The sequence below is a fragment of the Myotis davidii genome, unplaced genomic scaffold (assembly GCF_000327345.1).
Source record: "Myotis davidii unplaced genomic scaffold, ASM32734v1 scaffold512, whole genome shotgun sequence".
NCBI classification, from domain to species: domain Eukaryota; kingdom Metazoa; phylum Chordata; class Mammalia; order Chiroptera; family Vespertilionidae; genus Myotis; species Myotis davidii.
The window spans coordinates 236,262-250,934 of NW_006284323.1; the positions used below are offsets into that span (position 1 = coordinate 236,262).

Below are 14,673 nucleotides of genomic sequence, written 5' to 3' on the forward strand. Positions count from 1 at the left end.
GCTGAAATGTTGTCCCTCTTGTGCTTCTGATGGGCCTCGCCCAGGATGTCGGTCGGCATGGCCTCGGGGTGTCCCCGGCCAGGGTCCCCAGTCAGACTCGGCCTCGCAGAGCTGAGGTGTGCGGACCTCGGGGTCTCTGAGCAGCCGGGGTTGTCCCCCCAGCTCTGTGTGGCTCTGTTTGTGGACAGACCATCGCTCAGGTGTGCTGTCGTGTTTCCGGCTGGAGTTTGCTCTCCTGGGGGAGTCGTGCTCCGTACGGGAGGGGGGAAGGGGGGGGCGGGTTGAGGCCTCGCAGTGGAGAATCTACATGTGGGGACCTGCACAGTCACGAAGGCCTGGCTGGATGATGTATCAGCACTGAGGCCAGGAACCCTCCACCCAAGCTTCCACGCCCCCCTTCCCCCCCTCCCCCCGCCGCAAGGGACCACTGTCCTGACGTCTAACTGCAGACTGTGTTCTGTTGGTTTTGGAATTATATACAGATGAACTCTATTTCAGAGGCTAGATAATGTTGTTTTTTATTAAATATATTTTTATTGAACTCAGAGAGGAAGGAAGAGGGAGAGAGAGGTAGAAACATCAGTGATGAGAGAGAATCATGGATCGGCTGCCCCCTGCACACCCCACACTGGGGATTGAGCCCACAACCGGGGCAAGTGCCCTGACCGGGCATCAAACCGTGACCTCCTGGTTCATAGGTTGATGCTCAACCCCTGAGCATGCCGGCTGGACAGGATAATGTTTTTGTTTTTGTTTTTAAACTCTGGCCATGACAACATCGGAAAAATAAAAGGGAGTGAACTAGAAGAGGGGCATGGGTGTGTTACACGCAGTGAGGACTGTGCTATACACGTTGGTCTGGGTTATTTTCATGTGACGTCGATGGGCACCAGGCCGTGGTGTTGACATGTATTTGGGGGAAAGATGTTCGAAAGCTCGACCTGATAGTGCGCAGTGCGGTGTCCAGTAGGTGCTGATAAGTGTGCTTGTGGCGCGGAGAGAGACCCCTCCCCACGCTGTGTGGAACTTGGGGCTTGTGCAGCTGGCGAACCAGGCTCAGCACAGTTGGGGGACGTGGCTGCAACCAGGCCATTTCGGCCACGGCGGGCGGCAAGCATTCTCTCCCAGAGGAACGCGGTGCATAGCTTTCCCAGACACCTTTCCTGAAGTTCCGTTTTGAAGGCAGGGATGGCTGAGGCCTGGCGATGGCTTCCCAGGAGGGGAGAGGATGCTGGGCTAATTGTAGAGCCCCCTGGGCTCATGGGATCCAACCATGATGCTTGGATCATAGCAACAGACGGAGCCCCTCGCATACTTCTTCGGGCAGAGACACCTTCGTTTGCAGGCGTGGCTTTGAGTAGCTGAGGGCTACCCCACGTGCACCCTCCAGCCTCTGCCAGCCTCTCCTCTATGTCGTCCCCAGCGTCACAAGGACCCGGCCACTTACTTATTCGCTCAGTGAATATTAACTGAGGGCCCGCTGTGCCCCATTTAGTTGCAGGCACTGGGAGGCAGTGATGAGCAAAAGCAGGCAGAGGGCCAAGAAAGAGTTGAGAGCCACTGGGGAAACAGGCTCTGATTGATAGAAAAATCAATATAAAATTACCCCTGTGATACTTGCTTCGCTCTGAAAGCCGTTATAGAACGATGTAACCTAGATCGGTGGTCTGGGAAGGCTCCCTGAGGAGGTGACTACTTGGCCGGGCGCTGAGGAGTGAGACGAGCATGCCAGGCTGGCCACTGCCTGTGCAAAGGCCCTGGGGCCAGAAAGAGTTGGTGAGGAAGAGGGCGGGGTTTGGGGCAAAACGAAGTTGATGTGAGACTAGGTAGGGTTTTAGGATGTGATAATGTCCAGGATTATCTGGTCTTTACCCTGGATGATGGACATGTTTAAACGAAGTCTGGCGGGGTGTAAGGGGAAAGGGGTTCCTGAACATGCTGGTGTGTTGAGAAGATCCCTCTAATCACACGGAGAGCAGTTTTGGGGGGGCGGGGGTGGCACAGCAATGGTGCTGGCACTTCCTGTCGCCCTCAGAAGGAAGTGGAGACCCATCTCGGCTCCCTGTCCCCCCTTCTCAGCTTCCTTCCTACAGTGGCCCCAGCCGCTGAGGCGTTCAGACACCCACTCTCTCCTTCGGGCGCTGCCTCCAAGGGGCAGTTCTCTTCTGCGCTCACCCCACGTTGTTTCCCTTTCTTTGCCTGACTTTGAATTGCCTGCTTTTCTGTTCATTTCCAGTGTTACGGAAGAGATGGGAGAAGGCAAGGGGTCCACAGGTGCGGCGGGAAGAGCAGAGGAGAGGAGGGTGGAGCAGTTGAGGGGTCCATGCCCCCAACCCCCACACCAGGGAGGCAGGAGGCCGTGAGAGAAGGGAAGCTTTTCTTTCTTTTTCTTTTAAAAAAATATATTTTTATTGATTTCAGAGAGGAAGGGAGAGGGAGAGAGAGAGGAAATCAATGATGAGAAAGAATCATGGATCGGCTGCCTCCTGCACACCGCCTACTGGGGATCAAGCCCTCAACCAAGGCATGTGCCCTTGACTGGAATTGAACCTGGGACCCTTTAGTCCATAGGCCAATGCTCTATCCACTGAGCCAAACCGGCTAGGACAGAAGGGAAGCCTGTCCTCTTTGCTGAGGTGCCTGGTGCAGTAGGGTCATGGGGTGGGGGGGAAGAGAGAGAGCGAGGGGCAAGGGAGAGAGTGAGGGCAGGCTGTAGACAGGCTTTGGGGAATCAGAGAGTGCCGGCATGAATCCGTATCTTGCAGGCAGATAGGATAAGGCCCTCCCGGGGACCTGGTGTTGGGTGACCCCTGTCGCTGGCGCACAGGAGGCCCCTGGGAGGGGGACCTTGGTCGTCCCCATGGCTCTGGCCCTCACTTGCCCTTTCGCTCTACACAAAAAAGAAGGGGAGCTGTGTGCTGAGGCAGGTGCCTTTGATTAAAGCTCTTATTTATCGTTTGCTCATATTTGCTCTGGCTGGGACAGGCCGCACACCATCAGCTGAGGGGTGCAGGAGAGAGGAACGCGGCCCCAGGACCCCACTCTTCCGGAAGGGCAGCTTCTGAGTCAGGAGGAGGAGCTGAAGGGCGTTACCTGTGGTGGGAGCCCAGACCAGGCTGTGTGGCCAGGGCAACTCAGTGCTTAGGGTTTGGCGCCTCCTGTTTAACTTAAAGGTCAGGTTCAAACTCAGAGTTCCCATTTGGTGCAGGCCTCTCCCCTCTCCCTTCCCCCCTCACCCCTCCCTTTCACCCTCTCACCTCCCTAGCTGCAAAGCAAGCTGGGCAGCCTTGGGTCTTCTTGGTCACACTGCAGCTGGCAGGGCATTTAGATGGGCATGGAGGGCACAGTGTCTGGAGTGAAATGATCAGCTTGGCACCAGCCGGGAGAGGACCCCTCTGAGCTGTTATTTAAGTCACACTTTCTTTTTTGCTCTCCTGCCTGGAGGCACAGCAAAGAATAGGGAACAGTGGTCTCGTTCACCCAACACAGGAGCAGTCCTACTTACAGCTGACCTTCCCGCAGGTTGCCCTCCATAGAGCCAGTGGCCGCCCCCTTGACCCTGGCTGCCCCTCCGCCCTGTCCTGCTGGCCTCGGACCCTGTCCGTGCAGTGGTTCACTCTTCGCCCTTAACCTGTTCCTGCGGTGCATCCCGCTGTGCATTCTGGGAACGCAGGCGAAGTGTTGCTTGTTATTGTGTGTCCAGCGGTGTGCTTTCTTCCCAGAAACCTTTGGGGCTGTCACGAGATTCTTTTAGAACCCGCCTTACAGCTGGTGAGCGAGGGGCAGCGTTGGGAAAGGCGAGATGGAAGCAGCGCTGCTTTAATCTCCGATTTTCTTGGCTCATCTTGTCGGTCCACGTGATCCCTTCTTGCAGGTCATGTGACAGTGACTGTCCGCTGAGTGCCTGCGGGTCATGTGAAGGGTTGACCCGGATTTGGTCCTTGACATAAGTCCTGGTGGCACTTGTGTTGCCCCTCAGAGCGTGGAGAGTGGAGATGACTTGTCGCGTGAGCCAGGATGCTCATTCTGGAGTCTGTGGTCCCACACTCCAGCCTGTGGAGTTTTAAACTGAGCTAGATACGGTGAGACTTTCTGACGGGCTGCCCAGTGCATGCCTGGGGCGTTCTCAACAAGGGCACCTAACTCCCGACATCTTCCTACCCTTTATCCCTCTCTGTCTCGTCCAGTCCTTAGGAGGAGGGCGAGGCCCCAGTGACAGTACCATCTTCTTGATGCTTCCAGAGGACTTTCCATGACAGTCTATGCAGGACCCAACCTCCATCCCTGCAGCTGTTTTCCTTCCCTCACAACCTTGTTCGTCCTCCAGCCACAGACACTGTCCTAAGTGCCCATGTGGGGGCTCGCAGGGTGCCGGGGGAGGGCATGGGCCATGATCACAGCATGTTGGGGTCCCCAGCCTCTTTGTCCCCTCCCAGCCCTGGGAGAAGGTCCCCCTCATTTCACCAGGAGGAGAAATGCTCATTTCATCGTGAGGCTGAACAACTTCCCTGCAGGACAGAGCCGGGCTGGTGGTGGCTCTCTGGGCCACGCTGGGGTCAGATCCCTGAGGTCACATCCCGCAGGAAGAGGAGGAGGGGCGCTGCTCCCTCACTGCCAGCCCAGCTGCGGTGCTGAGGCCTGTGGAGCGAGGAGAGGGCCGTGGGAAGGAGGGATGGAGTGGCTTCCTGTCCTCGGGCAGCTCCTGATCATCTGGGAGACCTGGTGTTGGGACCAGTAAGACCTGGGATCTGAGCCATAGGACAGTCACGCGGGGCTCACAGCTTGTATGCAGGAGGGTTAAACTCTACAGCTGATCGATACCGACTCATTCACTTACTTGGAACACGGGGTGTCTTTTAGCCTTTGGATCCAGCTACCAAATCATAGAAGGACCCAAGAACGCCACGGTGCTGGTGGGCCAGGAGGCCCGCTTCAACTGCACCGTCTCGCGGGGCTGGAGCCTCATCATGTGGGCTCTGAACGGCACGGTGGTCCTGAGCGTCACGCCCATGGGGGTCATCATCACCAGCAACCACTTCACCTCCGAGAACTACACGGAGGGCGACGACTTCACCTCCGAGATGATAATCCACGACGTGCAGCTCAGCGACGCGGGGCACATCAAGTGCAGCCTCCAGAACAGTGGCCGCGAGGGATCCGCTTTCCTTTCCGTTCAAGGTGTGCGTGCGTTCGGGCGGGGGACTCAAAGAGGCGCCTTTGGAGTTCATTGGGGTCAGTGTCAGGGAAGTGGAAGGGACCTGCTGAAGTGCAGGCCATAGAGGGTGACCTATGGGCACCTTCGGCGGTGTGACACTCAGTACTCTGAACTGATGAATGAATGTGTTCTTGTATTTATCACCTCCCTCCCCTTTCCCTTTTTTATCCCCCTCACTGAGGAATTTTTCCATTGGTTTTTAGAGAGAGTGGAAGGGAGAGAGAGAGACAGAGAGAAACATCGATGTGAGAGCGACACATCGGTTGGTTGTCTCCTGCACAGTATGTGCCCTTGACCAGAACGGAACCTGGGACTCTTCAATCTGTGGGCTGACGCTCTATCTACTGAGCAACTAGCTAGGGCCTTTTTTTTTTTTTTTTTTAAATGTATGGGTTAGTCATCAGTTAGTGTTACCCTGAGAATTCTTCTGAACTGTTTGTTGTTGTGTTGTTTATTTCTCTCCTGCCTTCCTCACAGCCTCTGTTTCTACTTTCTTCCTTTCTGTTTCTCTCCCTCCCATCTCTTCTTCCTGTTTCTATGATTAAGACTCTTAAAGACAGGTTTTGTCACTTTCCCATCTCATCCATGTTGGGATGCTAGCTTTTCTGGAATTATATCCTGGAGATCTTCTGGGGCAGGTAGAGCGAGGTGGCTGGCGATCATTGCCTGTCTCCAGTCTTTCATATCCTTGCCTCTATTTCTTTGCCTACATCATTGTTTTTGACTTTACCCCTCTTTCTTCTGTGGGTATGGACAGTGCAAAAAAAGACATAGATAGAAGCTGAATGAAGGTTTCCCACTACGGCCACGGCCCCTCTGGGTTCGGGGAGGCAGTACTCCTGCAATGTGATTGAAGGAAAAATGAAAGCAGACCTGGAACAGAGAGGCGTGGCCACTCCTTCAGAATGTTTCTCTTTTCTTCTTTAGTTGTGGGGGAATTGCTCGTTCACACTGACAGTCTTGTAGTCATTGAGGATGAACCTTGTAATGTGACTTGCCGTGCGGTGGGCTGGAACCCGCTCCCGGAACTTTCCTGGGAGATCGGTGTCCCTGTGAGCGATTCAAGCTTTCATTCCGTTCTGGAGCCGGACGACCCTCCAAGTGTCCTGAGCATCCTGGCTCTGACGCCGAGAGGCAGTGGGAATCTGACTTGCGTGGCTAAGATGAAGGGGCTGCAGGCCCGCGATTCTCGCACGATAAACCTGACTGTGGCTCCGCCTCACTCGGGTAAGTGAAGACTCCTTGCTTTATGTAAAGCAGGTTATTATTGCATACTTATGTTTTATATGCCCTGCTGACTAACCTCGATGTTTAGGGATCTTGATTTCAGGTAGGAATGGAGACAGATTACTTAGAGAGTGTCACCTTAATGACCCTGCAATGTTACTGGATTTTAAAATCCCATCTTTCAAGTATCCACTTACAGATGAAACATCACTAAGAATCTCGACAATTAGTAGCATGAAACGGCATCAAGTTCAGAGATAAATACTTGAATTCAGCATTTCCCCCAGTTTTTACCCTTTGTTCATGTTTGATCCCATCCCTGGGCCCGTATGAAGCAAGCTCTTCTAACATTACAGGAGGGTGCCCAGTGCTATCAGGTTCCTCCCAATCTTAGTGGGATTATAAGGTTGCATTTTTTGAATCTTTATTATTGAAAGCGTTACATATGTCCCCCCTATTCCCTATTCATCCCTTCTAGCCCCCTACCCCAGGCCTTCACCACCCCATTGTCTGTGTCCATGGGTTACACATATATGCATACAAGTTCTTTGGTGGGTCTCTTCCCACCCCCGACCCCCCCACTCCCATCTTCCCTCTGAGATTCCGCACTATGGCTCTGGAATATGTTATATTTTAAAAAGCTATAAACAAATGAAATCTTGCTCTGGCTATCTGCGACAGGTGGGGCTAGAAGCAGGTAAAACTGGAAGCAAGGAGGTCCCTGGTAGATAATCTATTCGAGAGGAAATGCCCAAAGCCGTGGGGATAATTGCACGAGATATTAAGGAGCGAGATGGACAGAACTGGTGAGTAAGTAAGTACGGGGAAGAGAAGGAGGAGAATAGGGCGATACAAAGCGTTTCAGGCATGTTAACTTGCTAGACAGAGGACACAGAAGGGGCACTGAAGTTTGTGAGAGAAGGTGTTGAATGTAGGTTTGGACACAGAGTTCGTGAGGGAGGGGCCATCCAAGAAGAGATGCCTGGGAAGTAGTTGAGTCTCTGGGCCTCAGAGCCCAGGAGAAACATCGGGGCCAGACACCTACATCCGGGCATCTGGGTCATAGAGAAGCAGTAAGAATGAGCGAAAATCGCCAGCGCAGCTCTGTCTGTGGAGACAGACGTGAACACCCTCACCTTACACAACAGGAGAGAAAGGGAGGCCTAGGGAAGTGCTGTGCTGCACCAGGTCATCCCGTGGCCGGCCTTTTCCTAGTGTGAAAACTCCTTCCCTTCAAATCTTTCAAAGTGTAGAACAAGGCTTAGCCAAAGCAAGGCGATGATGATGATGATGATGATGATAATGATGATGATGATGATAGCAATGATAACAATAGCAAACAGCACCACACAGCGCTTACCCAGTAAGGACCCTGCTTTAAACCTCTCACCTATTAACCGACTTGCCTGTACAACCACCCTCTGTGGAGGCTGCTACTGCTGTTGTAAAGGGGAGGAGACAGGGACACAGTGTTGTTTGGAGTTTGCCCACGTCCCTAGTGCTGGTAACAGGCGGGAGGTGACCCTGCCAGTCTGCCTTCAGAATCTGCTCACCTGTCAACTCTGCCCCCCGCGTGTGAGCAGCCACTTGGAGGCTGGAGGAGTATCTTGGGGCCGATGAAACCAAGTATGAGTGGGTGGCTGAAATAACGGAAGTGGATTGTCTCACAGTTGGAGTCTGAACGTCTGAAGTCAAGGTGTCAGCAGGGTTGGTTCCTTTAAAAAGTATTTTTATTGGTTTCAGAGAGGAAGGGAGAGAGAGATAGAAACATCAAAGATGAGAGAGAATCATTGATCCCTGCCTCCTGCACACCCGCTACTGGGGATCGAGCCTGAGATCTGGGCATGTGCCCTGACCTGGAATCAAATCTCAATCTCCTGGTTTGTAGGTCGACACTCAACCACTGAGCCACACCGGCTGGGCAGGTTGCTTCCTTTTTTTAAAAAAATATATTTTTTTGATTTTTTACAGAGAGGAAGGGAGAGAGCTGCAGGCCAACGCTCTATCCACTGAGCCAAACTGGCTAGGGCAGGGTTGGTTCCTTTTGAGGGCCAAGAGGGAGCATCTGTTCCAGGTTTCTTACCCCCTCCACCCCCACTTCCCCACCACCACTTCTCATGGTTGCTGGCCATCCTTGGCATTCCTTGGCTTGTAGATGCATTGCCCTGATGTCTGCCTTCGTCTTCACATGATTTTCTCCCTGTGTGCTCGTCTGTGTCCAAATTTCCTTTCTTAAAAATAAGGACACTAATCATATCAGAGTAGGGCCCATTCTATATCCAATCTGACCTCACCTGAACTAAACGGTATCTTCTATACTCTCTTCCCAAATAAGGTCACATTCTGAAGTACTGGGAGTTAGCACTTTAACATGAATTTGGGGGTGGGAGGGGGAGACACAATTCAGCCTGTAAGAGGTGGTGTCCCTGTGAGCTGTGAAAGGCCATTCAGAGCCCAGCTGTGCTCAGCATGAGAGGCACTGTGTCCTGCAGGGCCTGACCCCCGTGCCATCCCACACAGGCTCGCCCCGACGTTAGGCCCTGGCCTCTGTCTCCAGCTCAGATGCCCCAGAGGCCAGGTGGCCAACAGAAACGAAAGCATGAGTGAATACAGGTCAGGGAGAAGCCAGAGCCGAGGGGCCAGACAGCTGCCCCTGTCCGCGGGGAGCAGCGTATCTGCGCCAGCTGGTGTTGCCCCAGGCCTGGGGACCTGCTTCTGGTGCGCCTCAGTGCATCTGAGAGTCAAGGACACAGAAACTGTTGTCTCTTTGATTTTTAAGTCAAGGTAAATTTATTTCAGCTTCTGAAGCGGAAAGGAACTAAGGTTAGCTTTCAGCAAGACTCTATGAGAAGAGGAAGCTGGAATTCAGCCAGGTTGTTCCTCTCCTGCCAGCTTATTATTTTGAAAATTAAAAAAAAACAACTCAGAAAAGTTGCAAGAACAGGATGGTGAATACCTAGATACAACAAATGTTTACACTTTGTCACACTTCTTTCTCTCTCCGCTTTTCTTGTTTTTCTTTCTTTTTCTTTTTTTGCTGAATGATTTGAGTTAGTTGGAGACTTTATGACACTTCACCCCTAAATACCTCAGCATATGGTTCATGACAACACGGCCAGTGTGTTTATCCCCAATGCAGGGGCAGTCAGGAAATTGAACATTGATATAGTACTATTATACAATGTACGGTCCATATTTGAATTTACCCACTTTCCTTTATAGCTATTCCCCCCCAAACCAATTTCCAGTCAAAGGCGGTCAGATATTCTTAAGTCTCCTTTCATCTTCAACCGTTCACCCACCGTTATTGTCTTTCCTGATACAAACATTTTGAAAGGTGATTTTTGCAAGATGCCCTTCCATAGATTTGTCAGAGTTTTCTCCAACACACTTTGATTGAGGCTAAACATTTTTGTCAAGACGTGGGTGAAGTTAGTGGGCACGTGAGGCCCATTTTCTCTCTCCTTGATAGTGAGTTTGATCATTTGGTTAAGGTGGAGACCCCGGAGTTCTTCATTGCAAAGGTGCCTTTGCCTTTATAATGAACACACAATCTGGGAGACTGTGTGGATTTCTTGTTTCTCAGTATTTTTTTACCCGATAGCATTTGCATTCACCGATAGGTCTCTGCCTGGAGCAATTATTGGTTGGTGGCTATGAAAGAGCGATTTTCCGGTTTCCTCATTTTTCTGTATTCATGAGTTGGTATTTCTCTGTAAAGAAAAGACTTCCCTGCCCCCTCCTTCCTTTTCCTAAACACAGCTTTAGTGCGGACTCATTTTTACTCACGACATTGTAATTTTGCTGTTAAATTATTTACTTTGACGCTCAGCTTGGCTCTGGCATCCTGACACGTCCCTATTCGTTTTTGAGCACTTGGCTCCGTAGGATGTTCAACTCCCACCGCCTTCCCCCGTCCTAGCCCTAACCCTCCATGTCTCCGGCCAGCCACCCGCTTGCTTTAAGTTCTTTAAATCTGATATAGAGTGGCCTGGGCTTTGAATAGGCATATTGAAAAAAAGGTCCATCAGCACCAAATGGAATGAAATTGACTGTTTAAACTACGCATCTTTAAAAAGGAATAATGCAGCCAGCAGCTCTGGTCTGATGGATGATGCCCATGGACATGGATTAGGGAGCTGAGTTGCCTGCAAAGGCTTTCTGTTGTAGCGGAGGGCGAGGGGCACTCAGCTTCCCCCGCTGGCTGAATCCTTCCTAGACCAGGACGAGGGAAGTGGGGAGCCTCAGTTAGGGCAGCTGGAGTCCCTTCTGCCTCACGGAGGGGGCGCAGTGGGGGCCTCGCCTTGAGTCTTACTTTATTGGGCTCGTTTGGAAAAGGGTAATTTGTTTCTAAATTATTCATCAGGTTCCAGAGCAGCTGGTGGCTGGCCGCGTGGTGTGCGTTTTATGTAAGTTTTAGTGGCTGGGGAGCTGGGGACGAGAAGGCTCCAGGAGCCCCCCAGGTTCCCGGACAGTCCAGAAGTGATCTGTCTGGCTTCTTCAGGAGTTGAACCTGCATCAGCCCTGACACCCGTGCCCAAAAAAATGCCAGGAATTTGTGTTCATTTCCAGAACGATGCCTGTGAAGGCTGTCAATGGCAGTTCAGGAAGCCGGATTCTTCCAGGCAAAAAGCTGTATGAAGTACACATTGATTTTTTTTTTTTTAAGGAAAGGGCTAAGGCCAATGTTTTATAAAAATCGATTTTCTTGATTCCAGAAGCAATGTGAGCTCCAAGCACCGCAGACACGTGGAACCGAAAGCCCTCTCGTGCCCGCCTGGAGAGAAGCCCCATTGAGCCCTATCTGCCCACCTGGGTGGCTTTCTCCTACTTTAATGCGTGGGCTGTGAGATGTTAAAATAATGTGATCTTTGCAGGACACACAAGCGACTTGTAGAATGGAGTGGCTCCTGGTGGTCACCTTAGCTTTGTGAAGAGTGGCAATTGCAAGGGCAGAGGAGAGTGGCTGGAGGGTCAGGCCCGAGTCGTACGTGGCTCTGGCACTGGCTGTGTGACCATGGACAAGTCACCGACCTGTGGGTACAGTTGTCCCGCCTGTAAACCGAGCGGGAGAAGAACAGGGCAGGCGCTCTCCCTGCTGCTGCCTGTCAGTCTCAGGGGAGCTTCCACACCGAAGGACCCGCCCCACAGGCTCTGATTTCATTGGTCTGCACGGGGCCTGGGAACTGGCATTTAATAAAACTCCCAAATGACTCCACTAGGCAGTCGGGGTTGGGAACCACTGAACTGGAAAATCGCAAAATTTAAAGCTGATTTTTAAAACGAACACACTGACAATGGACTAAAAGAAGGATAAATAGCCTATATTGATAAATCAAATGTCATGACCCAGGTCGGGACCCGAGACAGCCTGGACTCAGAGCCAGCTGGCCCACTCCCTCGCTCTGTGACTCTGGGCAGGTCACTCGACTTCTCTGTGCTTCAGTTTTCTCACCTGTGAAACAGGGACTGTGAGACCTGCCTATGGGCTGCTGTTGGTGTGAGGAGCGTGGGTCAGCGCCCAGAGGACGGTCCCTGCCTCAGAGCCACAGGACAGCAGGGAGGGGTTGTCATCATCGCTTTCCTGGATGCAGGGTCCCTCCCGGGTCCCTCCTGGGTCCCTCCCGGACCGCACGTGCTGCGGGTGACATCTGTGTCAATCCAGTTGGTTTAGAGAAGCTGTACGCGCCCTTTTGGAGCCGGAGCGCTTCTGTGAGAGCATCTGGGAGGTGCTATTTTCCTTTTCTCCACAGATGGGGAAAGGACAGCCTCCCCGCCGAGGCCGGTCACACCGTAACTTCAGCAGCGCAGCCCTAGGGTGCAGAAGCCGGGGGAGGGGACATAGGAGGAAGGCAAGCCGTGTGGACGTGGAGATCATCTCCCTCAGCCGCGTTGCTGGGTCGCGCAGGTATAGCGTCCTCATCCTCTCAGCAGGGCCCAGGCCGCCTGACCTGAGCCATCACGCCCACCCTTCACTAGAGGCCCTTGTCGGGGCGGTGTCTGCCCGGATGCCCTGTTTCCTGTGAGACCGGGGCTGTGTCCTCCCCAGGAGGGGTGGTCTGTATTGGACAGCTGTGGGGCAGAATGGACACACGCGAGTCCAGCCCCTGCTTTGAGTGCCCTTGACAGCTGTACCCAGTCTCTTTGTCCCACATGATTCATCTCCAAGAAGGGGCTGGATTAAGTACGAGCTCATTCCAAGATTCTGTGTTTGGGGCCATTGTCACCATGTTTGATTTATCAATATAGGACTACTATTTATTTTTCTTTTAATCCACTGTCAGTGTATTCATTTAAAAATTAGCTTCCTACTAAAAATTTCATGCTGTTGGGCATATGTGTACGCAGATCAGTATACATATATTTGTCACATCTGATACATTAAAAATTATTATGCTATATAATAAAAGGCTAATATGCAAATCAACCAAACGGCAGAATGAGTAGTCCCCATGACACCCACTGACCATCAGGGGGCAGGTGCTCAATGAAGGAGCTGCCCCCTGGTGGTCAGTGTGCTCCCACAGGGGGAGCGCCGCTCAGCCAGAAGCTGATGGTGGGAGCCTCTCTGCCTCCGTGGCAGTCAGACATCCCTCGAGGGCTCCTGGACTGCGAGGAATTTCGTGTACAAATTTCGTGTACCAGGCCTCTAGTTAAAATATGAAGGGTTCTTCTGCGAAGCTCTTGTCCAAATTACACCTCTTCCCGGCACACACGCCACACCCTTCTTCGGCTCCATGCGGCAGAGGGAGAGCGCCAGTCCCTGCCAGGTGTGCATCTCAGGGCTGGTTTACTCCCAACGGAGTATGGTCACAAAACAGGGAGTGAAGGCATGAGCCGTGGGCACCAGCTGCTGCCCTAGTGACACTTTGGGGCTGTTAGGGGCGTGCAGGCATCACTTAGCTGAACCTGGTGGTGGAATGAAGGGACGAGGGTGTGCTGAGGTCACAATACCGCCCACTCCCTCCCGCGATTTGGTCACCAACCCCTGCAAGGTGGCCCTTCCCTTTCTTTAAACAGGCCCTCCCTGAGGGTGAGCCGTCTCTGTGCTAGGTGGTGTCAGGACAAAGGTGACCGTGCCCAGGCCGGTTGGCAGCAGCTGGGCACGCTGACAGTTTTCTCCAGTGGGGAGCACTCCGGTGAGGCAGCCGCGTGGCGACTGTTTCCAGGGTGAATTGGAAGCCTGTCTTTTGACTCTTCAGCCAGACCTTCGTGTTTAAACACAGCTGCCTCCCTTGCTGTGAAAGCTGCTCATATGGTCCCACTTCAGGGCGTAAGCAGCCTCCATCGGACTGAACTGAGGATGGCCACAGCCGTCTCACACAAACGTGTCATCCCTGAGTGCCCTCAGCATCTCATGAGCATCTCTTGAGTCTCTGAATAGCCTGGTGGGAGCAGGACCTGTTATAGACGATGAACCAGAGGCCAAAGGGAGCTCAGTGGTCCCACTGACACAAGGCCCAGAGACCACCCTATGAAAGCTTCACTGATTTATTAAAAAATATATATTTTATTGGTTTCAGAGAGGAAGGGAGAGGGAGAGAGAGAGAGAAACATGAATGACAAGAGAGAATCAGTACTCGGCTGCCTCCTGCACGCTCCTGCTGGGGAACGAGCCTGAAACCCGGGTATGTGCCCTGACCAGGAATTGAACTGTGACCTTCTGGTTCATAGGTTGATGCCCAACCACTGAACAACACTGGCAGGGCGAAGCTTCATTTATTTAAAAGCAAACCTGTCTTCCTTCATTGGAAGTCTGTTGCTTTAATATTTTCTAATGACTAGGAGATAAGGAAATGGCATGCCTTCACACTGAGATACTCCTAGGCACTCGGGGGAGCGGCAGCCTGCACTGAACCACAGTTCACATTTAACAGAGGCACCTCAGAGTGGTTTGCCTGCACTGGGTTCCCCTAGGGCAGTGGTCCAGGCTCTTTGGTGCATCGGTGCAGTTCCCACAGCATGGCGCTAGGAGGCGCTGTCCAACAGAACTTTCCGGATGGAGGCCATTGTTCTGGGTCTGTGGCACTGGAGCCCTTGCAATGTGGCCAGTGGGACTGAGGCGCTGAGCACTGAATTGTGTATAATTTTAATTAATTTAAATTTGAATGTAGATAGCCGCAGGATGTGTGTTGGAGAGCTCTAAGGCAGCGGTTCTCAACCTGTGGGTCGCGGCCCCTTTGGGGGTTGAACGACCCTTTCACAGGGGTCGCCTAAGACCATCGGAAAAA

The 14,673-nt window shown here is 52.5% G+C and overlaps 1 protein-coding gene across 5 annotated transcripts in view; it reads left to right on the forward strand.

The window, feature by feature from the left end:
• The window catches only part of IGSF5 (immunoglobulin superfamily member 5), a 33,479-nt gene that overhangs the window by 4,257 nt on the left and 14,549 nt on the right, over positions 1 to 14,673 (forward strand). For 4 of the 5 annotated variants that reach the window (XM_015568941.1, XM_006754315.2, XM_015568938.1 and 1 more), the window contains exons 3-4: positions 4,861 to 5,178; positions 6,143 to 6,442. In XM_015568941.1, coding sequence (XP_015424427.1) covers positions 4,861 to 5,178; positions 6,143 to 6,442 — 618 coding nt within the window. The remainder of the gene's footprint in view (positions 1 to 4,860; positions 5,179 to 6,142; positions 6,443 to 14,673) is intronic. The other variant, XM_015568947.1, reaches the window with a different exon arrangement.